A 24837-nucleotide genomic window follows, 5' to 3' on the forward strand; every position below is an offset into this window, starting at 1 on the left:
AGAATTTTGTAATATTTCCTGCATTCCCTCAGCAAAGTAGTACGGGCAGTTCTTAGAATTTTTTGTTCCTACACTATAAAGTTTGCACCCATGGAGAGACAGCCCTTTGCTCTTCCTTGCACACAGCATGTAGTACTATCATAGTGATCCTACATTTACCCAGTATCTGGCTTTGAAACTAGGTCACTACTGCTCTACCCCAAATGCACAGGAGTTTCAAATATTCTCACCTGTCCTTAAAGAACCTTCGAAAACCAAATGCCACCAACTTCAGAACTGCCTCGAACACAAAAACTATGGTAAACACGTAGTTGCAGTACTTCAGGGCTTCATCCAGGGACTGAAATGAGAGACACCAGTTAGATCAGCTCAAGATATCCACTCCTAGAGCCCCTGCAGAGGAGGGGTGGCAGGCACCAAGGTGGCATAGGCACAGAGCCATAAGAAGTCAAGTCATAATGGCTTGAAGAGATCAGTTACAAAACTGCACTAAATCACACAGCAAAACTCAAATAAAGAATTAAGCCATTGATGCAAACAAAAACCTCAAAAGCACTAATACTAGTTGTGCTACAAATTACAAGAGCTATCAATCCTCCAACTTCAATGCATAAACTGTTCAGAGTCTGGGACAGAGAGAAAATGTTACCCCTTCCCCTAATAAACTTTACTTCTTCTGAACTGCCTGGCCTTGAGTAGAATAAAAGATTTGACGGATCATTTCTTTATTCCAGCATGGCAATTCTTACAACAATGGTTTTGCTTAAAACACTCAGAAAAATAAATAATGTTGGAGATGGATTAAATCTTGCCTTCTTGAAAAATGTGACATCTCTAGAGCTGGGCAAAGTATGTCCATATTTGGTGCAATGTTCACGCTCTCTATAGAGCTGCTCTCGGAAGTCAGGAATCCACAGTGTTTATACTTTAGGATGATGAGTGTTTACAATGGATTTCATTCGAACTGTGGGCCAACAATAGCAAAAGAATCTTGCTGGGACCTTAAAATAGATAGTTGCAGAGTGAAACAGCTCTGGTTGGGTAGGGATTTGGGGAGAGGGGGGAGGGAAGGGGAATTTAGTTAAATGTCATATAGGTCTCTTACAATAAGAAAATGGTAACAGCAAATATCAAAACAGACCCAACTGGAAATAGGACGCAATAGAGGATTCTGCAAAGCAATGCCTGCTTTGTTGACAGAGGAATCCTCAGGCCACAGGAAAGCTCTCCTCATCACATTTGTGCGATATCTGATCTTTGCTGACCCCAGATATGTGGGGTGACCATGCACTGACTTTTTGGGAACAAGAGCTGAAATTTTTTCAGCTGTTGACATTCCTCAACACACCACTATCCCTACTTTTGTTCCAGTGCCTAAAATAAAATGGCAACTTAAAAGTATGTGGGGCAATCTACTATTTCATCTGAAGTGCGCTGCCTGAGCCTGAATTCCCCTTTCATTTGTGACGATTTGCATTCAGCTTTACAACACTGTGTTTTACATGAACATAAACCAAGTATAAATAGGAGCTAATCTGGATAAACAACATTTACATGCGAAACAAAGGCTGTTATGCGAAGGAATTACGGGGGCAGAACAGCACAGAGTCAGCTGGTGTAAAACACACAGGCTCCGTGCCCCTTTGGCTTAGCTTCCAGGAGGCATTTGCAGGTTACCCGGCAGACCATGCAGTACCAGGAAAGTAAATACTGAGCCTAGAGCTCCGTGAATGACAATGCGATGGAAGTTTAATATATGTGGCAAATGGACAGGCTATATGATTTATGCCAAAGGTTTTCTTTGGAAAGAATGGTTTTATGATACATAAGGAAAGGACGGGTTGTACTTAACGGTGTATTCAAAATTCATTGAGGAAAAGTTGCTCTACATGCATTAACTACATGTTTCTATCTGACAGTGGAATACCCTAAAACTCTGGACTGTTTTACAGTTTAAGGGTCAGTCATGTCTGGGATCAGGAGAGGAAATATTTGGACTGGTCTTCTCCTAGTAAAAGTTTAGTTCACTCTCCATTAGCCTTATTCTGTTTTTTTAATGCAAGAACAGCTTTTTTAATGCAAGAAATCAAGCTTTTGGCTGAAGCAAATGTCTCCCATCTGGCCTAGAGTTAGACAGATTGCAATGCTGAGTCTGGAGCCTGCTGAGGCTTTCAAACAACAGGGAATGATCCCAGGGAAGCAGGGATGGCTGCAGATTGGTCAATGGTATCCCAAGGGAAAAGCGTATCGTTCTCAGGTCCTCTGCTACCCCACACTGCTGCATTCACAACTGACTTGTTGATGGGTGTCTCTTACCTTTGGCTGGTTATAGTGCTCCATCGACATGGTGATGACATTGACCCCAATGATGAAGGTGATGAAGAGGTCGAGATAGTGGCTGGTACAGAGGGTGTGAATGTACTTCCGTGCTGGGGAATAGTCAGCGTAGTAAGGCCTGCGTTGGGCTTCTGGAGAAAAAGAGAAAGAAAGGCAACACAATGAACACAGGCCCTGCTGCATGGTTGGCAGCCATCACAATGTGGCCTGTGGGTCATGTCTTACACCTGGATGCAGGCAAAGCCTGTAGGAGAACTGACTCAAACAAGCCACATGAAATGGCAAAGTGATTCTACCCAGCAGTGAGGCCTTCAAGAACCACAGTGGGGTTACCACACTGAGCCAAACCACTTGTGCCTGCAGAAGGGACCTCCACAGCTTTGACAACCAGCTCCTTCTTTTCCCAACTGCTCTCTGTCTTTACTGCTCTGTCTTAGGCCAGAGGACAACCTCTTCACTTAATGGACCCTTGTCACAAACCAGAAAGGTTGAGAAGCAGGATGGAAATGAGACTCAAAGCCAAGAGAAAAGCTTCAAACCCAGCAAAGCTTCAGCTCCAGTTCAGAGGAACAGCTTCGGGCAGGTGTCTCATATGCATCTCTCCTAACCCCGCTGATGTCAGGTATGTGTCATGTAAAAAAAGGACATAACCTGAGCTCAGCTTCTGTGACAAAAGACTTTTGGTGTGTTTTAAATGTCTAAAGAAAACATAGCAATGCCTGTGGCAGAGTAGGGCACATGCGTGAGGGTTAGTAGCACACAGGAGAGCATCAACAGCAATGGAGCGGGGTGTTCAGCATCTGTCTCTATGGAGACTATTAGCACAAGCTCCTCTGGAAATACATAAACAAGGGCATGGTTCCATCTCAAAAAACATTTGGGCTTTGACCACATAAATTTTATATCTCTGCCTCTGGTCATGACTCCTCCTGTTTTCTCTTTGAAATGGGGAAATTTCTGCACATGACCAAGTTCCCAGGGCTGTTCCAGGAAGAGTCTTTAGATACTGCCCTGTGAGTGGATTGTATTTACTGCGTGTGTCTCTTAAATTAGACTGTGACCAGAAGATGGCTGTGGGCACTTGCATGCAGTCAAATTCTTTTCAAACTTAAGAAATGTAAATAATCAAAAAGTGTACTTAAGGCCAAAGTCAGCATTACTGTAGATTTTGCAAGTGGAAGAGATACATTAGGCCATACTAAGTCAGAGCGAGATTGTTCTTAACAGGGAGGGTCTTTTTGCAAATGTTTCAGGAAATTCAGCTTTAAATGCATGAGGAGCTGGGGAAAAGGAGTTGTTTCACCTTAAAAATAAGGAGGGCAGTTCAAAAGTACTCAGTGCCTCCCTGAGATACATCTTTCACTCCTCTTGTATTGCTAATATATTTCAGATGGAGTGACTCTTGAAATGTGGGTTGGGGTTTTTTTGGTAGTGCAAATGATACCAGATTAGAGTCCAAAATCCTAAAATAATTTGGATAAATTGGAAACTGAATCTGTTGCTCTCTTTCAACTATTATTTTTTCTGGTAGTTAAAAGTGAAGGCATTTGAAAAACATTTCCTTCTGACCAGGGTCACCTAGACTTATTTTTTCTGCTAATGGGTGTGGAAAAACAAGATGAAAGGAAGCACAATTGTTTTTTAATACATTTTTCTGTTGCTTTCATGTGCCTTAGTCCTACCAGTCATCTTGGACTGGTAGGGCTGTCTTTGCTACTGAGCTTGGCTAATCTTCCAACACATCTAAAAAGTAATAATAAAAACATTGCAGTATAATGTTTACTTAGGTCTGTACAATGTGCTTTCATGTGTATTCAGGATTACAACATACTTTTTTTTTTTTTTAAGTATCTTCTTGGGAATGCAAAAAAATCAGTCTGTTGGGAAGTCTGAGAATACCCCAAATAGTCAAAAGTTATGGTAAGGGACTATTTACTGATGACTAATGGTTGATTAATGGATCTCAGAACAACATTTGCAGTGATGGGCAGCATGTGAATATGCTGGTGAGCAGCACATAAGGAAAAGAGGCTGCAGGTGACTGCAACTACTCTCTAACCTGCCCAAATGCAGCCATTGCTTAACTATTCAGCAAAAGATCAAGTAATTATTATATTTTATAAACTACTTATATAATACTAAAGCATAATCACAAGAAGACATTTCCCACTGTAAAGCTGCTGAACAGAAAACTTCTAGGCTGCCTCTCAGCAACACAGCGCTTTCTTTATATGGGCTGGATATACAAATAGTAAGGAGGAACCACCCAGCCATAAAGGTGGGTCTGTTTTATTGCCTAAAAGTGTCTCAGAGGTCTGTGTCTGTACACTCTGCCAGTGCCCGGTCAACTGGTTCCTCAGAAAACTTGGGACAGGTTTAACTTGACCCAGGATGAGGGAGCTCTAGGAAATTCCTTGTTCGTTTAGGATGCACTACATCCCTGAAGCCAGGTTAACAGACGAAAAAGAAACTTCTCCTGGGGGGACACATACAAGGACAGTCTGGGATAAAGTTGACAACGCTTTGAAACACATGCAACGACACTGTCATGCTCAGTGCAGTAACCCATGCAATGTCCATTAGAGGAGATGCCGCTCATGCGAGGCTAACGGTAGTGAGCAGGGGGGTGCAGGAAGGACAGGCCAGCTTCTGCTCTCAGCGATGTTGGTGTTAGGCTGGGGTGATCCCGTGAAGGCAGAGGGGTTGCAGCAGGGTGAAAGCAGTGAGGTATCAGCCACACAGCTTCAATGCAGCTGTGTAAATGAAGTGGGTGCAAGTGTTCCCTGCACACACCTACTGCTACAGCGTGCTCAACCAGAGACGTGGAGTCTGCAAGAGAACCTGTATGAGGAGAACAGTGGACCATGGGGACGTGGCCACAGCAAATGGGGGAGATCTAGCACACTGTTAATTACAGTAGGCAAAATGCAACCTCTGCCTGGTTTCTGCGGGGAATTGGTTTTTGGGAAGGGACTCAAATCAGCCAACTAGCAGACTTATATCAAACACAGAGAAGTATCCCTTCAGCTGAGCTGACAGTTTGAATTGGTGGAAACGCAAGAAGGAAAGGAGAAACCATCAAACATATGCAAAAGGAAAAACCACAGTCCTGTCTCACCCCCACTTCTAGATGTTGGCTAATGCTTGAATCTCACCTCTCTGAAGAGTATTTAAACTTCTTTGCTTGTGATTCTGCTGACATGAAAATTAATGAAGCACTGTCTCCTAGCTTAAAAGCATTTAGGTTGGCATTACAATTGCTAGCTACAGCTCCTCCATTATTCTCCTCTGCATGAAACATTAGAAAGCCCTAATGGGTTTATATGCATGCTTGGCACAGAGCAGCTCTGTACCTGCAGCTGCCTGGAAAAATAAGCAAGATAGTTTGATAATTCCCCAGCTGGAAATACTAAACACTCAGATATGCAGTGCCCAAAATTTTACTTATGGCTCAAATGTTTCTGCTGGATACAGAGATGGTTCTGGCATTGAGAGGGTGGACTAACTTAAGTACTACTGTGTGCTGCCCACCATTGCTCACCCCTAGAGAGCAAGGCTTACAGGCAGCGCTTCAAAAGGCATCTCTGCTGGGTCTTAAAACAAAACTGGCCTCTTCCTTCTACAATGCCCAGACACCCAGCTCAGTGCCGGGAAATGCCTCAGAGAAACACAGCTCAGCCCAAGCTCCTCTCGTACAGGGTGGAAATCAGGAAAAAAGCATTTGCCTTTCCTTACTTTTTGGGGTCTTCCCAAAGATCTCATACAGGGTGGAAATCAGGAAAAAAGCATTCGTCTTTCCTTACTTTTTGGGGTCTTCCCAAAGAGACCGGTGACTTGGCGACACTACTGAAAGGCATCTCTGCTCCCCAGCTAGGGCCTCCCTTGGGATGTATCAGGCATTTCCAGCTTTTCCAAGTGGCTTGGTGACACTACTGAAAGGCATCTCAGCTCCCCAGCTAGGGCCTCCCCTGGGATGTATCAGGCATTTCCAGCTTTTCCAGCGTTGCCTGCGCTGCTTTTAGCACACAGTGTCACCCAGACCCCACTCGCAGCCTTTGAAGCCCAGGGTACTGCTTGTGTTTGACCTGACATCGTGCTCTGCTCAGAGGGCCAGCGGCTGCTGCCTTCACAGCAGATAACGGCGAGCTGGATTTGGCCCCGTATCCTGAACACGGAGGAGATCAAACTGATCCATGTGGTTTTAATCAAAAACCTTAATCTGAGGAGGCTGTTTTCGGTCTGTGTCATTTGAGAACCTCATTAAAAGGTTAGGAGCTGCAGGATTATTGAGTTACACTACACTTATTTACATAGTAGATATAGTGGATGGAGGTAGGGACTGTGTCAGAAAAATATTCTAGTTTATCTTGAATTTTTACCTTCACACAAAAAAGCATGTGGTGCAGTTCTGTCTTTAAAAACATATCAAATGCATTTCTGTGGCGTATTCAACCCCCTGCCCTCTTTTCTCATGTGAGCCCTCTTTTCTCAAGACATATTGGGTCCATGAGCTCTGTTGCCAGTGCCTCGAGTGATGCTTGTCACAGAAGCAGAGGGACTCAAGGCATGCTGATAAGAGACATGCAACCGTGTCCCAATCCCTTCATGAAAGTGGCCCTCAGAAACTTTTTGGAAAGGTCTGAGGTGCTGTCTGACGGCAGGAATGTGGGCTGAGAGGTACCTTCCTGCCAGGCTCCTGAAAGACCTGAAAAGTACCCCCAAAATAAACACATGATGATTTCCCATGCCCCCTGCGTGATGGCTAGTGAAGGAGCCATGTCCTGCTGCAGGGCTGTGTCCCCCATGGAGCAATCCCTCTGCCAGGCTCACAGCTCTGCACACAGGCTCCAAATCCCAGACCCAGCCTGTGGAGCTTGGGATTCGTACCCAGGGCCTGCTTTGATGGGACCATCAGGCACTGATAAATTGAAGCTTAACTCATTTCCAGGCCTGAGCCCAAGCCTACTGCGGTTCAGTGGTGTCCTTCTGTGTGTGTAGGTACCTACAGATGCCCAAAGACGTCAAGACACAGAAACACTCAGGGTGGCTACACACAGAGGACATTACAGACAGGAGACAGACCGAAGTAAAAGCAGGGCTCTGATAGGCTTCCCAAAGCAGGCTCCTTGCTCTTCTGCAGAATCACTGGTCTCTTGTGCCCACCCTGCCCCATGGGGACTGGCCTCTCACCCGCTCCTCTGTATGGGTGAGACACAGCGCTGGGGCATGTGCCAAACTGGCCATCACCATGCAGCATCCCACGCCTGCAAGTGCACACAGACACTCCCCCCACAGAGACTCTGCCACACACGGCACCAACCACATCTCACATCTTTCTGAGTCTGCCACATTTTTTCACCAAATCCATCATCTTCTGAATTACCCAGCAGGTGAAAACTGCTCCCATTTGGATTAAAAAAGTTCCATTAAAATGTAAATAGTAATCTTCCAAAACGTGTATCAGATATTTGATTTCACATTGTTAATGACTCAAATTTGGATGCCAAGCTGTCCATGCTGAACAGAGGCAGGTAGGAGACCTCAGAGCCAGGTGATCCGAGGAAACCTCCTGAAAGCCCACTACGTGGCCAAATGTTTAGCCTCTCAGTTGCTATATTGGACTTGATCACCTTCCAGAAAGCTGTCCTCCTCCCTGCGTGCTTTCAGTGAAATGTTACTACCCACATCTGTGCAACGCCTGGGTCTGCGGTCTGAAATATCTCCTTGACTCTACCCTTCGCGATACCTGGATAATGAGGGGCAACATGTAGCAGTGTCCATCACTTTGTCCAGGACTGGCTCTTTTTGGTGTCTAAGAAGTGAGTCACAGACAGGCTTGTATTAAGATTTGCTTACTAATCATGAACAGCAACTGGCTGTGGTTAAGCTATCCCTCCTTACCTGTGCCCCAGTCTATTTTCTCTAAGGATGCTTAATGTTCTTTGCAAATAAGCTTTTCTTTTTTTTTTCATATGAGCTTTGAGTTTATCTGAATGTCTTCTTAGGTCAGCACATTAGGGTAGAAATACTGCACAAGCAGGAGGACTCTTGAGAGCCTGAGGTTGATTTTTCTTATTGTGCTGGAAATGCTGCCTTCAGGATTTCCACTTTTAATCCTAACTGGAACCTCAAACTCAAACACCAAAATGGGAAAAGGGAAATGAAGTTGAATTTGAACTCTTCTAAATCTTTGAAGAGATGTAATGTCTGTTTGTGGCTAACTAGCTTGATCTAGATTTCATTTTGTCCCAGCTACTTAACTCACAACCAGCTAAAATGAAACAGGCTTGGCCTTCACTGGGGTGTCAGGTCAGTCTGTCATTAAGGCCCTGTGCAGACCACGGTGAAGACATTCAGTGCTGAGGTCTCCCATGGCTCCAATAAAGAGGACCACAAGAGCAGGAGGGGAGCTGTGAGGGATACAGCTGCTGCCTTTTGACTCAAGCCTGGATGGGTGGAGGAAATTGGCTGGAGTTTCTACTAGCAAAGCCTCTGGCTGCTCTGTCCTTAGAGCCAGGCAAAAGGCTATTAGATCCAACTGCAGTTTTCCCAGCTGAAAATGGATACTTAAGGCCTGATTTTTGGGAGACAACTAGCCATTTGTCACAATGAGATGCTAGGTCCTTACAGAAGATTGCACAGTGCTAGGCAAAAAGCCACAGTACTGCTACGGCAAACAGGGACAGAAGCACTCAAGCCTTGTCCCTGACTAGGCTGATCTCTGATCACAGTGGCCAAGCCATGTTCCTTCACTTACTTCTAAAAAATGCTTGCCAGCATCTAATGTAGGTTATCCCTAGTCACCAAAACTGGCTGGGAAGTCGGTGTGGATGGTTTCCTACCCGTTTCCCAGGCAATACCCACCAGATGCTATCGGCAGCTTGTCCCTGGTGGAGCCTGCCAAGGAGCAGTGGAGGTGAGAACTAATACATGAGAACCCCTGGGAAGGTTTGGGTCAGGGAAGGAACACAACCTCAGGTGTTTTTCTGGTCTGGTTTGATGGTCCCTACTAGATCGACTAAGAAGCAGATTTTAGCTAAAGGCCTTCTGTTGCACCCTAATGGTCCTGCATCTGGACAGTATTTCCATGTAGACTGTTTGCAAGGACAAAGTGAGTCCCAGCACATTGCTCAGCAGTGAAGAACTCCCCCAGCCTGTGATGGGGCAAGCATCTCTTGTAATGGACACCTTCCAGAGAGTTTTCTTGACAGCCCCATCTTGGGGCTGCATTCCTCTCCCCAGGGCTGTTGCTTTGTTCATGCCCTCATGCAGCATGGTTGTGGCATGCGGGGCCATGCGCTAGGACTCTAAAAAGCATCACAACTATTTTGTCTAAGAAAAGAATTAATAAATCATACCACCACCATCACCAGATGCAAGCGGCACTTTAAGCCACCGGGCTACCCTCAGGACTGGCCTTCACGCACACATGAAGCATTGCAGCTGTTCACTCACTGCGTCCCTCAGTCACACTCCAAAATCCCACTCGGTGCTTGGGACAACCTTTGCCTTGCAGAGTGTGACAGAGGGCTCTGCTTGGAGAAGGAGGATCTTCTCCCCAGCCAAGTAAACAGGTAATGCTTTACATTAGGCTTGTAGAAGACAATTCCAGGGTGTTGGCAACCCAAGACTTAAGGTACCGCCAAAGAGGTAATGAAGCAAAACAACCTCTTGAATCCCATGGAAACAAAACCAAAGAAAAATGAAAGTCTTGCTTTGGGAGCAGGCAGGGCTCAGAAAGATTTTGGTTTGTAACGCAGTCTACCGACCAGACAGGTATATCTCCTTACTCCTGCGCTTTTTCTCCAAGCGTCTCAGCCGCTTCTCCTCCCGACGCCGGGCCTCCTCCGCCTCCTGGTGCTGTCGGCACTTGTGAAAGTTCTCCACCACCACCCCCACAAACATGTTGAGCACGAAGAAGCTGACGATGAGCAGGAAGGAGATGAAGTAGAGAAGCATCCAAGGGTTATGGTTCTGGATGGGCTGGTGAGGTGGGGAATTAAAAAACAAGAGAGAAATGGCATAGACAAGATGTGTATAACTCAGAATATTGGTCACTCTGTAGCAAGACAGCACAGCACACTTTTGTGGGGAGGAGAAGAGAGCTAGGAGGAGTTAGGAGATTTTTCCCCAAAGAGTTTCCTCTCATTCACTTTATCACTGACTAGAATTTTGCTTTTGTTGTAAAACATGCCCTAGCCTCTACAAATTGGCTTACAAGATTTAATTATTTTGGCATTTATTTCACACAGCTTAAGATAAATCTCAGTGGATATGCATCATCCCACCTGCAAGATCATTTTAGTTAAAGACAGGCTCCAGTGTATTTTTTTTAAGATGTGGGCTTATGGTTAATGTTTCTCAGTTGTTATGAGATCTTCAGAAGCAGGGGAAAATTAAGTACAAAGTGTCACTGTAGCTACGATGAGGTACTACTCATCTAAGACTCTTGACTTTCCTTTGCAAATGCCACATAACACACAAAATTAATTTAAGTCATCTCTTTCACAACATTCTTAGTTTTTTCCCATCTTGTGCAAGTTTGCTCTTAGTCATTACGCCTTCCATGAAGCTGCAGCGCAATGGCATTTGTGGCCCTCCTCAAATACCATCATTCTAATTAAAAACCCCACCAGAGCTTGTTTGTGTAGTACATGGGGTGCAGCCACTGTAAAAGCTACTCAGTGGAGGATGCAAAAACTTGGCAGCCCAATGGGCAGTCGGGACCTCAAGAAGGTCTTATAGTTCTGCTCTTTCCTGAGACTTCCAAAAACACCAGAGTCACCCAGGCTTGAGACTTCTGAGAACAACACATCTGGACACAACAGTACATTTACCTGTTGGTCAATACCCACGGCATCCAAACCATCGTACATGATGTTCACCCAGCCATCTTTGGAGGAGAGGACAAATAAGGACATGAGGGCCTATAAGAAAACAAACAAACAGAAAAGATTGGTCGTGCATTTTAGTGGTTTTTTTCCGATCTTGTGCAAGTTTGCTCTTATTCATTACGCCTTCCATGAAGCTGTAGCGCAATGGCATTTGTGGCCCTCCTCAAATACCATCATTCTAAAGTTTTTTCCCATCTTGTGCAAGTTTGCTCTTAGTCATTACGCCTTCCATGAAGCTGCAGCGCAATGGCATTTGTGGCCCTCCTCAAATACCATCATTCTAATTAAAAACCCCACCAGAGCTTGTTTGTGTAGTACATGGGGTGCAGCCACTGTAAAAGCTACTCAGTGGAGGATGCAAAAACTTGGCAGCCCAATGGGCAGTCGGGACCTCAAGAAGGTCTTATAGTTCTGCTCTTTCCTGAGACTTCCAAAAACACCAGAGTCACCCAGGCTTGAGACTTCTGAGAACAACACATCTGGACACAACAGTACATTTACCTGTTGGTCAATACCCACGGCATCCAAACCATCGTACATGATGTTCACCCAGCCATCTTTGGAGGAGAGGACAAATAAGGACATGAGGGCCTATAAGAAAACAAACAAACAGAAAAGATTGGTCGTGCATTTTAGTCCCCAGAAAGAAACTAACAACAGACAATACTCAGCAAAACACAGCTCCTAACACATCATCTGGCCTGGAGATGGTAGAGAAAGGCAACATATTGTAGTTTGCTTTTACCTATTTCCATATGTGGCTTAAAAGTGAGCAAACTATGGCCGTTAATGCTCCTTTTCCCTCACGTATAGGCTGACCTTTGCTCAGACACATCAGACTTTCTGGTCACCAAAGCATGATTAAAAATCCCTATATCAGGTTGGCCCAATGCCGTGGGGTTTTAAAGAGCAATAATATATCCCAGCTCCTAATATGGGGTGTCTTCCTTTTCAGCCAGTATAAAGCACCTTATTTCTTTAATTTGCAAACATAAGAGCTAGAAGTCAAGACTAAGAGAGACAGTTGAGTTCCATACATGAGGGACTGTATGCAAACAGAATGGCTTTAAGACAACACTCTCCTAAAAACAAGGAGTTGTATAACCCTAGGAAGTCTGGCTGCAAGAGATCAAGAGGGGACACGATCCATTTTTACCCAGCTAGGGTTACTTCAGATAGATTAATGCCTACATCGTTCTTGGAAACTTCCTACAATGGAGGTTCCACACACTCCTCAAGGAATGTATTTCAAGTGCTTATCTGTTAGAAACTGGTACAGAAAATCCCTGCAATGAGGACTTTACCTGACCCAAATTGTCAAAGTTGTACTTCCGCCGAACCCATTTGTAGCGTGCATTAGTGCAGTCAGTCTTCGTAGTGATGTTTTTTACATCAGGACCATCACAGTAGTAAAACTTGCCTTTAAAAAGCTGTATTTGAGAAGCAACAAAAAAAGAAAAAAACAAAAAGAAGCAGTGTTGAAAAGCCTGTTCCCTGATTTTTCTTTCTTTCTTTCTCCTAGTAGAGTTGTTTGCTAAATTCCAATTCCTTGCCTTCCCTTGCAGCTCAGATACCTCAGATACACACAGCAGGAAAACACCTCTGGTGAAGCCCCTAGTAGTTTACTAAGTTCCAACTCCTTTCCTTCCCTTGCAGCTCAGATACCTCAGACACACACAGCAGGAAAACACCTCTGGTGAAGCTTAAGGCCCTGAGACATTGTTGTGTATTGTCTCAGATGCAGAAGGAAGGTGATCCTGCAGGCCTGCCCTCTCTTGCTGGGAGGATGACAGTCTCCCCTCTAAGGAAGAGATACTATATACTTCCTAGCACACAGAGCCGGGAGGGATCTTAGGAATTCCCCTACCCTCAGACAGGCTTAGCTGGTGAGGGAGGGATCTTAGGAATTTGTCTTTTCCTTCCCCTACCCTCAGACAGGCTTAGCTGGTGCTGTGTTGTTGTTCATCATGGAGGTCTGCTCTCCTAATCCTGAGAACCTTCCAATGATGCCAACCCCACCCCGGAACATTTCTTCTGGAGCCTGGCTCATCTTTCCTAACATCTAACTGAAATCTTCCTTTGGAGAGATTTAAACTCATTACTTCCACCTTAATCCCAGGTGGTGAGAAAAACAGCTTCTCTTTCGCAGCAGTCACTTACAGATGGCTGTGGTGAGGGAAATACTCTACCTGGACCCCTAAAATCCCAAAGATAATGAAGAAAGCGCAGCAGATGAGAACAATATTCCCAATAGGCCTCAAGGAGGAGATCAAGGTTTCTACCACCAGCTTCAGACCTGGGGCTCTGCTGATGACTCTGGAAAAAATAGCAAAAAACCAAAGCTTTTAATTTTTATGTATGCTCTGTTATTATATGTTTGCTTTTCCTCCTCTGCTTGGGCTACAGTAACACTAACACAATTCTCCTCTACCTGCAGGCAGCATTCAGAGAAGATTAGTGACTTCTTTGGACAACCAGAACATTCACAGTCACATTAGATGGAATTAAAAGAGTGTAAGACACTCCGTCAGCGGGGTGTTGGGCAAATGTTTACACGTAACAGTGAGAAGGAAATATTCTCTTTGGGCAGAATATCACAAAGGTTCCCACTACAGGGCTATGTGTACCTCAGCCCAGAGAGCTGATCCCCTCTGAGGTCTCTTTGGTCCAAGCAGAGGCGCACACCCCAGGCAGGAACGTGCTTCCTAACACAACACATGTAAACAGCTTCACAGTGGCACAAGTCCTCACCTTCTCTCCTGCTTTGGGCCCCATGGCAACTTTTTAAACAAAGTAATTTCAATTTGTTTCCTAATTAGTTCCTGAACTGACTCTTAGCCAACAGGAACTTGGGATCAACAGCTCCACAGCCAAAGGGTCATCCCATTAAAGAGCAGCTTGCTTGCTTGCTGTGAGGCCGTGAGAGGCCAGGCATGCTCTGAGCATGGCCTGAAGCAGTTTTTTTGGGTATTATAGAGAAGAAGTGTTTTCCTTTCCTGTATGAGTGCCTGGAGAATGGTTCTCCCATGGGTGTCTGAAAAATGTGTTTGCAAAAGTAAGTGTAACTAGCCCAAGCAAGCTTTTCTGGGAAGGTGGGTGTTTTGACTGAAGAACATCAAAGCTTTTATAAGAGGGGAGAGGGTATGAGTCCTTGCAGGTAGCTTGAGCTTGTATGGCTAATGATGCTTTCACGCCTGCCAAACACAGAAGAAAGGAGAGTTGTATGCTGCAGGGACAAAGCATTTCAATAGGGTCTTGTTCAGCAGCAAATAATGTGTCAGTCTGAACTGCACCTACAAAGTGTTAGGAATGGTCCCTGGAGTAATCCTAGAAGAGGCTGTGATAAATGAAGCCATCGTAAGAGGTGATGAATTCCTCTCTATTAATAGGATCTGGCCTAGTTATTCTCCAAGACCAATTCCCTTTTTTCCCTTTACATGTACTTATGAATCGCTTATGTCCTGATTTCTGTTCCGAGATACATGTGTTAGTGCCCCAAAGTGCTGCCAGGCCAAGGTTTGTCCAGGGTGACCCAGAGTGGCTCCTGGTGCACTGGCACTGCAAGGGACCCTGATGCCACCAGCACAACAGAGCATGGGAGCAAGAGAGAAGACAGAAACACGAAGCTACTTGTCACTAGGGAAATAACAGAGCAGCAGACAAATAGCTGTTGTTCTTGTGGTCATGGGCCTAAACAAGATTGCCTCTTCCTATTACTCTCATAAGCAAGCAGCTTTTCATCAGAAAGCCTACACGTCTCTGGAGGTGCCTATCTTATTTCCCCTGAAATTTCATGAAAAAAGGCTTGTGTTTCTTGCCAAGCAGGATGGAAATAGAACAGGAGGCGTGAGCTGATAAAAGTCCCCCAAGCATTAACACTCTTTGTTATTGCACAATCGTAAACAAAATACAAATTCTCTTTATTCCTTTTCTCAAATACTGAAAGTGTCTCCCCTTCCTTTGCCTAGCTGAGAGCTAAATTGTTTTGCAGTAATGTTAGATATGCAGGCACGGGAGAGCAGCTAGAGATGCTGGAGCTTATCAAATTATTCTCAGCACCTGTTCAATTGTGAATTCTCTCCCAGCCAACGCGACCTCTTTGCTTGGGAATGAATGTGAGGTGGTGCAGTTTAACAAGGAGCCAGACTGATTTGTAAAATGGTGATAAAAATGCAGCGTGGAGGAGGCATTCACTGCACTGACTGCCTGAGCATGATAACACCTCTCACTCCAAACTCCATCCGCTCTTTCCGTGTTGGCGAAGATGAATTATAACTAATTTCACTGTTTTCAAACAGTTTCACTAGATAAGAGCTCCCCAAAGATGATTCTACCCATACTGTGTTTCAGCTTTTTGTGTTATTAAGCAAAACCTTGATGGATCATGTACATTTTTTCAAACTCTTTGATCTACCAACACAAAGCAAACTCAGCCACCCTATCGGTGAACGTACCGGAGAGGTCTCAAGGTCCGCAGAAGCCTCAAAACACGAAGGACACCCAGGATCTTAGCTCCGCCTGCCGATGCCATGGAGACAATAATGTCAATGATAGATACAAAGACCAGGACTCCATCCAGGACATTCCAGCTGCTCTGCAGATAGGTGTTCTCCCCAGAGAAAAAGCCAAGAGCTACCACCTACAGCCAGGAGAAGAGACATTTAAATCTTCACCTAGATCATAACTATGTCATGTTCTGGTCTTTGCCAGGCCATGGGATGAAGATGTAATTACCTTAACCATCATTTCAGCCACAAAGATTGCAGTGAAGATGTAATTAGAAACACTTAGGAATACCCTTTCCTGTAAAACAGAAAAACAAAAAGAGGCAAGTTATTTAAAGACATTAGAAAATAAAAAAGATTTCATCTTGCAGGGTTCTCTCTGACAAGACTAAGATCTGGGTAGTGCATCAGGGAAGAAAATGACTCCGGTACTCACTGTGCTGTGTGGGTCTATATCCGGTCGCTCCAGTGCTATAGTGATGCAGTTGAGAAATATGAAGACCAGCACCACATGATCAAACATTTTGTGGGCAATGACCTTCTGGCACATCACTCGGAACCTGAAGAAATGGTGGGGAGAAAAACATCCTTCAGATGTTTGGGTCAACAAGAGATTCCCACTCAAATGTCATGTCCTTGAAAATCTTCAGCAGCTGGGCCACCAGCATCAACCCACGTGGTGAGCAAGTCTCTCCACAAACTTCAGCCATTATTAATTCAGTAAACAAGATGTAACAACATCTGTTAACTAATGCTGGCTAAACCACCTTTCTTCCCAGGCAGGCATGGAGTGAACCATGCAACAATTCTGACCATGTGTAACAGGAAAGGTACCTAAAAATCAGCAATTGGATTTCTAAAACTCTCAATTCTTCTCCACCAAAGAGAGATTTTTCCCAAGGGAAGGCTAGCTAGAAATGTAGCATTCCATTATGGCAAAAATCTGGTGGGCTGGCATTTCCCTGGGATTTCTTACCGATTCTGTGGGGAAAACAAGTAGAGGGACCAGTCTTCATGACTCTTGCACCACTGTGGTTTGTAGGGCTCCAGGACTTTACGAATTCGGTAGCAGTAACTCTGCATAGAAAAGAAGAAACACCTTTTCTTCCTCTTTTATTTTCCTGCCTCTTCAACTTTCACAGTCTTTTTGTGAAAGAGGGCAGTACATGGTATTTCATAGCATGTGTAGGGAGTCATGGCTTTTGGGACAGAGATGTGGCAGGCATTGTCACATTTGTCCAACAAAATAGGAAGGAAAGTGGTAGAAGAACGAGGCTGCAAGACTTTCTAGGCAGGTATAATTTGAGATCCAAAGTTGTGTCAAAACCAAAAAGGCCTCAAACAAACAAAAAGTTAAATCAAGAACATTCTTTCCAGGTTTTCAAGCTCTCTCGTGAGCAAAGACATTAGACAGCTGTTGTGTCTACAGCTCATTTTTGAAGGCATCCTGGGCCAGGGGGACAATCTCAACCAGTCCAAAAACTAGGCAAATGCACACACAACCCCTTGCAGTTTTACCTTTTTAGAGACCACTGCAACGAAACCACCCAATCCATTAGTTAAAAAAACCCTTTTGGGAAGTGGCTGCCCATCCCTTGGGTCTCAATTAATTTTGTTGACACTAGCCACTAGACAGTAACACATTTCCAAGCTTGATTTTTAATCAGCCTTCTTGGAATGGAAAAGCCTCTTAACTCATGAGAGCCCAATTTCCCCCTCAACTCACATCCTCCATGTCATCCTCATAGTCCATGGCATCCTCCTTGTGGCCGTCGACACGCAGGAAGAACTCACTGGGGACGTGAACCATCTTGCCATTGCAGTCTTGGTACTCAGCAGGCAGAACAGCCATGGGGCTGATACTGAGCGAGTGGCGCATGGTGGGCAACTGGAGCAGCTCAGGTAGGTCCAGGGAGCTGCGGCAGTCCAGGGACTCTGCCCGGCGGTGCAAGGAGGGCCTGCTGACTGTGCTGGACTTGGCGTCATCAGAGTCATCGTCAGTGCTGCCTTTCCCCTCCCCAGAGAGCAAGGACTCTCTTTCTCCTGACTGGTTCTTCTTCTTGAGGCTCGGAGCTCTTCCCAGGCTATTCCAGCTTGAGCGTCGGCTTCCCCAGTTGCTGCTGGTGCCCCAGTTGGCACAAGGGGAACTGCGGAGGCTAGACTGAGAGAGGAGGAAGACATTTGAGGATTTGTTTGCGGGAGAAAGCCAAAAAATATGGCATTTTGCCCAGGCTAGAAGACCCTTCTTGTTGTGAAGAAGGGTCTTCCCCTTCCAGCTTTCCCCACTGCTCCTATTTCGTCATGCCAATGCCTTCAGAGGGGAGCCAAGCACCCAGCTAAGCCCACACAGAAGATACTCTTTGAACTACACCTGTAGGACAGCTACCAATCCTCTGTGCTGCATGACTTCCTACTCTCCTGGCAACATTAACTGTGCATAAAACTTGAACCCAAAGACACTACTGCTGAAGTGGCATTTTCTTTCCTCATGTTCAAGCGGTTTCAGCTTGGCTTCCAAAGGGGCTCCGGCACCTGAGTCACCCAAGTAAGTGCCTGTTGGAAATCGTGCCCCTATTTGCATTACTTTCTCTTCAATTTGCTGCATATGGAAATGGAATGAATGTTTTTCTTACAGTAAATTTTTGGCAGTGATCAGGGTGTCAGTGCACTTTGGCTGGTAGGTAGTTGCCAGGGGGAGAGCACTTAAGGTCAGAGCAGAAAAGCTAGAAGGAAAACTCCTCTTCCCTCCATGGCTTCCTCCCAGCACAAAATGAGGCAAACCGCCTTCCTTCTCAACCTTCTCAGTGCTGGCTATGTCTCCTCTGACTGCTTCATCTTCCTTTGGCTGGTGGCACTGATGTGCTCTCAGAGAAAGGATTCAAAGGATGAACAATCCTTTCCAGCAACTCACAATCCCATGAAACCCCAAGGCAAACAACAGTCATCTCTATTTTCTTTTCAAAAGCATTACCTTGACTAAGCAGCTTACCAAAGGGGATAGTGGCTCTGTGTCTGTGTGAAGCGCCTTCACGGTCCGCTGCCTTGATTTGAACATGATATTGCAGTTACAGAGCAGAGGAATGGGATAGATAAGCAGCAGCAGAAATCCACTTTGTCTATTAACTCTGCTCATCCTGTTTTCACAGAGCTGCCCTCCCGCTCCCGTGTTGCAGGCAAAATGCAACCAGTTGCCAAAGCAGTCAGCTCCAGCCAGATCTCTGCTCCGTGAGCTGTGGCTGGTGGCAATCCGTCAGCTCATACCTCCTTTGCTCTGTTTCCCCACCAGTGGGGCTGCTGTAACTGTAACTGGAGCTCAGCTGCTGTGTTGGCAAGGACACATGCTTCATTTCCCATGACACAAGGGGGATTCAAGATGCAACTCTAAAACATTGTTGGGGGGAAACAGGCCTCATCCTCACAGGAGCACTTGAAAGCTTCTCCAAGATACCAAAAAATGGCCAATGTGGTTGGGAAAAGATGCCTGCTCCTCCTCAGAGGGTTTTGCTGGAATAATTGCATGAGCTTATGACTTATCTCAGCTTGCATTTCTTCAGTGACATGGCTTGGCATGGACTTCCAATCAGATACTAGCCAGGAAAACACGTTCCTGTCTCCCCTCTTCATATACTCACTGGCCTTGACTGTTGCCACTGTTCTGTCTCAGCATAGCACACCCACTCATATCTCTCTCTTTACTCTGTTCTCCTCCTGTCTTTCCACGTATTTCTCACCTCTATCACTCTCCTGTTTACTTTCCAGCAATGCTTGTGCCCATACATATGTGCACACACACACATATATCACCTACGCCGCTTGCAGGCACCCCAAAGAGAGTTGTTAGCAATAGGAACCTACCAAGGACTTCTGATCGTAGCTCAGGGGGTCTAGCGAGGCGTTACTCCCTCTCCTCGAGTCCACGAAAGTGTGCACTGAATCCATGTGTGGGGAACACTTTGGTGTGGGCATCGGTGTGGCAGCGGTGCGCATGATTATGGGAGGTGGCATGCTTCCCCTGCCCTCCAGGTGTCCATTTGGGGTGACGGCAAGTGAGTACATCTTCATCTCTGGAGAGAAGGGGAGAGAGAATACGAGCTGAATACTCAGTTACAGCTACAGAAAGCACTCCCCAAAATGTACATTGCTCCTTGGGTCTTCTAGGAACTCTGGCAAACGGAGATGAAATGTTGTGAGCAACAAGATCACCCCCACTGCGTTGAAAGGCACATGACAAATGTCACAACCTTTTAAGAGGCCTTCAGCCCTGCCTGGACTTGGAACTTACTGCACTCCAAAAAAAGCTTCTTTTATTCGCTGTTTCTTGGGACTCAGAGAGTGGAGTTACAGTTTTGGGGGACTGAGACAGTTTTCAGGGAAAGGACACTGAGAACTGGCTAAATTCACCCTAGGAAGTTAATCTCTTCTCCCTGTCATACAGTCTTGCACAGAGATTTTGATGCAGTTCTGATGTGCTCTAAGTTCCTTCATGCGGAGGGCACTAAGCAAACATTAGTCATTGTCTTTAGACATCTGTTGAGGGTACAGGAAATGGAAGCTGCATTTACACATCTACCCATCTAGAAGAGTAAACCTCTTGTAACAGAGAAATCTAGTGGCACATCTCTGTAGTGATTGCAGAAGGCATCTATTTTAGCTGTATGGGAAGTACAGACTGCAAAAACCATCTTCACACTGAAGACAAACCAGGCCTAACACCTCCAGCCCTACTCAAAACCAAAAGCCTAATTTCAAACACAAAATTAAAGTTGAACTAGCTCCTGAACTACTGGTCTTAATGGGTTCTGGTTTAATAACCACAGAATCAGTCTTGAAAAGTGGGAAGGATGGGAACATCTGCGACCAGCAGGAAAGAAGCACAAGTCTGCAGTGAGAAATTCAAGCAAGTGCATTACTCCAGCTATTTTTCTTCCACTGGCTGCTTTTGTAATGCAGTGTGCTTCTATTGTATCATCTGTTTAGTTGCTGGCTTTGTTGCACAAATAACCTGTTCTGCACCACTGAAGTCCATGGGAAGACTGCCATTCACTTTGAGGAGTGGAAGATCCAGCTCAACATTTGCTAATCTGCAATACACATTCCTCTTGCCAGTGTATCTGTTTACAGACCAACGGCACTGTAATAGAATTGTTAATGTCCTTATGCTGTTTAGTCACCGTTTGGCACCTACGAGGCTTATGGAGACACACAATTATTCATGGACTTTGACTGATGGCAAGTTCAGCCCTGTGTTCTATTCCTGTATTACCTGAGAAGAAGTGACATTATTTCTTTTCCCTAGAACTCTCTTCTTATTTGAAGCTGTGCAGCAAATAGTTGGTGCAAAGCTGGTTCACAGTTGGTGCTGTGGGTTTCTTGCCAACTATTTGTAATGGACATTCATTTGATCGCACTTGGTGTTGGGAATTTGTTGCTTATTCTGCAGCTGAGCAACTCCATCACCTTGCTGTGATCCAGCTCTGTCTCAGCTTCCCCAACAAATTACTTCTGCCCCTTCTTCAGTTGAATTCCATCTGCTTAGCACAATCAGTATGATTTCCTTAGCTGAAACGAATCCTGGTTTAGAAGCATTTAAAGCAATCCCAAGAAGATACCAAGCCAAGATTCAAAGTACAGAGGAACTAAACTGACTCCTGTTTACCATCATGCTATTCACTCTGTTAAAATATGTCATGATCCCTTTCTGTCTCCTATCTGGTTGCAAACTCTACAGAGTGAAGGTTGTCACCTACGATTCCATGTATATAGCACAATAGTACATTGTGGCCTTACCTCCAATCAATTGCTAGGCCCTCTCCTGTAACCCAAATGAACAGCAACATTTCCATCAATCAAACCTCACCTAAATGTGTTTGTGTCAGAAACCAAAAAGAACAGATGAGAACATGATTGATTTGAAAAGCTGCTGAGAAGTAGTGTGAGAATACTGCTGTCAGCAAACCATTCTGTGGTAATGTTACGGAAGAAATGATGAGATGTATCTAAATATTCTAGTATAGTTCAAATTAGAAAAACATCTGTTTAAAGGAAATTTCAATGCTCATTTAGCTTTCCCAGCACTCTTTGCACAGCTGCTCTGTTAACATAGGTATCAAATTATTGCCAAATAAAATGGATTCTTCCACTTTCCCCCATAAGTTTCTATGAAAAGATGAGCACGGAAGTAGAGTTGTAGCTCTCAGATTCCCAGGAAAATGTCAAGACAAAACCCTACCTGTTGCTCTGAGGTCTTTTATCTTCTCAAAATCATCTTCGAAGTTGGCAGATGTCTTGTCCTCGTCTGTGTCTGACCTATTGGCATCGCCCTGCAGAGAGGAGAAGGGTAATTACCAGAAACAATTAATTTAAACTTTAGCACAAAGGCCATTTAGATTACTTAGTAGATACTCCAGCTCCCCGTGGTTAGTTTAAGTGTGGCCCCAAGAACTAGGAGGGCAGGATGCCAAATTTCCTCTGACACTGCCCTGGGGAATGACCCCAGCTAAGTACCCTTTGCTTGTTTTGATTGATTTTTGTACTTGGACAGAAAGGATGATATTGTCATTGTGGCTACTGTTCCTGCAATGTCCTTGTGTTTCCTACACTGTGCCCAAGCCTCACTGAATGGTGTATCCCAGGGGAGAACACGAAAGTGCAGCTGTAATCAGAGGAGTGACTAAGAAAAATTGGCATTGTGGGGTTCCATATTTGCACTCTCCATGATCCCAGCTGAAAGCACTTAGGTTTTGATGTCAAAGCATGTCGAAGGGTTTTTCTTCTTTATTTGACAGCACTGTAAATTTGACTTAGATCTGAAAACCCATCCCTGATTTGCTTTCTTCTTGCTGGTTGGTAATCGAGATTGTAGTGGGGAATCTCTTGGCAGCATTAAAGCTGAAGCAGAAGGGAATGAGGCCAGCTTGCCTGGCAGCACAGCATCATCTCCAGACAGAGAACAGCCAACCGCGCTCAGAATGGCTTTCCTCCTGGAAGTCCAGTTATTTTTCCCTCTGCTACCATAAATGATCAGCCTAAATAATGGGACAGAAAAGCTTTTGTCAGGTTCTCCTCTGCTGGTGGAGGGCTGCAGAGAGGACAGATTCCAGCCGGCTGCTGGCATGACTCTGGCTTGGTCCATCAAGACTGCAGAAAAGCTGCTCAAATTGGTAGCAAAAGGTTGGATTAAAGCAGCTGATCCCAGAAAAAGGAGCACAATTCCTTAACTGATGCCTGAACAAATTACCGTGGTTTCTAGAGACATGGTGGCTGAAGTGGCAGTGAACTTAATTTCACCTGTGATGTATTGCTAACTGGTGTAGCCAAACAGACAGAATGACTGAAAGGTTTAAGCTCCCTTATTCATCTTCTGTGTTTTGCAGCAGAAGCACTAGCACAGAGTAGATGAAAGATTTGCATAATTTTGGAAGGTTTGTCTGCTTCTCCAGAGCAGCTCTTGGGTAGATTTCAAAATAACATGGGAACAATGTGAGCACAAATATGCAATTATAGTCCTGTTTGAAGTCTGGCTGCTTCTCCTGAGCACAAACGCACTAAAAATGGGTTGGTGGCCATTTAAGCCTATTCTCTCGTAGGGATATTCCTGCCAAACTTGCTCCAAGGGCAGATAGGAACCTGAGATCAAGCTGAGACTATGTACTGTGATTCACAGTACAATTTTTAGTGTCCTTGCTGAAATGCTGCAGATGGTTCAGAGCTTAGAGAAGCTCTAATGTCACCCTCTTAGCTGCACAAGTCTCCCAGGAGTCACTCTCCATCTAGGTAAAAGAAACACCTGAGCAAAGGCAGAAGGGCACGTCAGTGTCTTGTGTAAGTGCCAAGAGCATTGCTCTGTAAGAGGACAAAGTCAAAGGGGTCAAAACAAGAACTTCTGCCGTATTTCCAACGTACCAACAGAACCAGGGATGACAAAAGAAAACCCAGCTCCGCTGATACTTCTTCCTGGGAGTTGTCCAAGGAGACTGCAAACATTGTTGGTTTACAACCAGAGTTAAGTTATGTATTTATAAGTACAAGACTCGAATTGAGCCCTGGTAGCTGAAATAGAGCCCTGAGAAGGGTTTTCTGTAACACAGCTAATACCTCATTATGAGACAACTGACAAGCCCATAGGCTTAATGTCAGGATTTATAATAAATGGAAGTGGAGAGCAAAATGTGCCCTGCAAATGCCAGGCCTGTGGTTGAAATGCTGGCCTTTTCTGAGGCAGTACTGAGTGAATAATACAAGCTTCGAAAACTACTCCTTACACACTTTTAAATCCTGGTCCGTAACAGCTCCGAAAGGAGCCATTAAGCCTGAGCAAGAAAATGACAGCTGTTGGGCTGGGTCTGTAATCATGCACTCAGAGAGCATTGCATGAGGCTGCCCATTGCTGGCGTCACATCAGCAGGTGATTCAGCCTCCAAGAGGGCAGGTAAGAAATGGGATCGGTACCGTGCAAAGGTACCTGCAAGCTGCCAGGTTGCCGAGTGGAGGAAAGTTTCTTCTGCCTTAAAACAATCAGTAACAAAGGATGCACACTGCTGTACAAAGGCTCTCTGCGCCTAAAAGCAAGACTGCTTGAGCAGGAGCAGTTTGCAGTTGGGCTGTCATCTGTTTGGGTTTCGCTGGCATGTCTTCTTTTTCCACCCAGATTTGCTACTTGGTGAAATCTGAGGATATCTGACACACCTGGCCACCGAATCCTCTGAGCTACCATGTTGCCAACTGTATTGGTTCCTTCTGTCCAACAGTACCTAGGTTGCACTAGAACAGGAATATGGCAAAGGTGTTACAGTATCCAGAGCACAGCCAGGAGATGCTGAGATTGCTGATGCTGAGAAAACTACGTGAATTTGGAAATAAAGCGTCAGCATGAGTTCTAGTCACTGAGACACGGAGTATAGGCTTATTTTTGGAAACGGACCTTCTTGCTCTTCTTGATTAACAGTATTGGATCTTCAGGGAATGGGCTCCACTGTACAAGACATCAAGATGCCCACCAATGCAGTGCTGAGCTGTTCGTTTTGAAAGCGATGAGCTGGACTACTTACATCTTCTCTGTGTGTGCAGGTGGCACTCATCACCCTCAAGATCCATGAAACAGC

General features: G+C 45.1%; 1 protein-coding gene across 1 annotated transcript in view; it reads right to left on the minus strand.

The window, feature by feature from the left end:
- Positions 1–24837, minus strand: part of CACNA1H (calcium channel, voltage-dependent, T type, alpha 1H subunit) — a 150267-nt gene that overhangs the window by 26399 nt on the left and 99031 nt on the right. Inside the window, exons 13-25 of the mRNA XM_014936167.1 lie at positions 21966–22056; positions 19592–19800; positions 17463–17897; positions 16713–16813; positions 16173–16296; positions 15966–16034; positions 15686–15870; positions 13421–13547; positions 12536–12661; positions 11733–11822; positions 10107–10320; positions 2317–2468; positions 231–340 (exon numbers count right to left, since the gene is read on the minus strand). Coding sequence (XP_014791653.1) covers positions 231–340; positions 2317–2468; positions 10107–10320; positions 11733–11822; positions 12536–12661; positions 13421–13547; positions 15686–15870; positions 15966–16034; positions 16173–16296; positions 16713–16813; positions 17463–17897; positions 19592–19800; positions 21966–22056 — 2033 coding nt within the window. The remainder of the gene's footprint in view (positions 1–230; positions 341–2316; positions 2469–10106; positions 10321–11732; positions 11823–12535; positions 12662–13420; positions 13548–15685; positions 15871–15965; positions 16035–16172; positions 16297–16712; positions 16814–17462; positions 17898–19591; positions 19801–21965; positions 22057–24837) is intronic.

This window comes from Calidris pugnax, unplaced genomic scaffold (genome assembly GCF_001431845.1).
Source record: "Calidris pugnax isolate Ruff unplaced genomic scaffold, ASM143184v1 scaffold17, whole genome shotgun sequence".
In the NCBI taxonomy this organism is placed as follows: domain Eukaryota; kingdom Metazoa; phylum Chordata; class Aves; order Charadriiformes; family Scolopacidae; genus Calidris; species Calidris pugnax.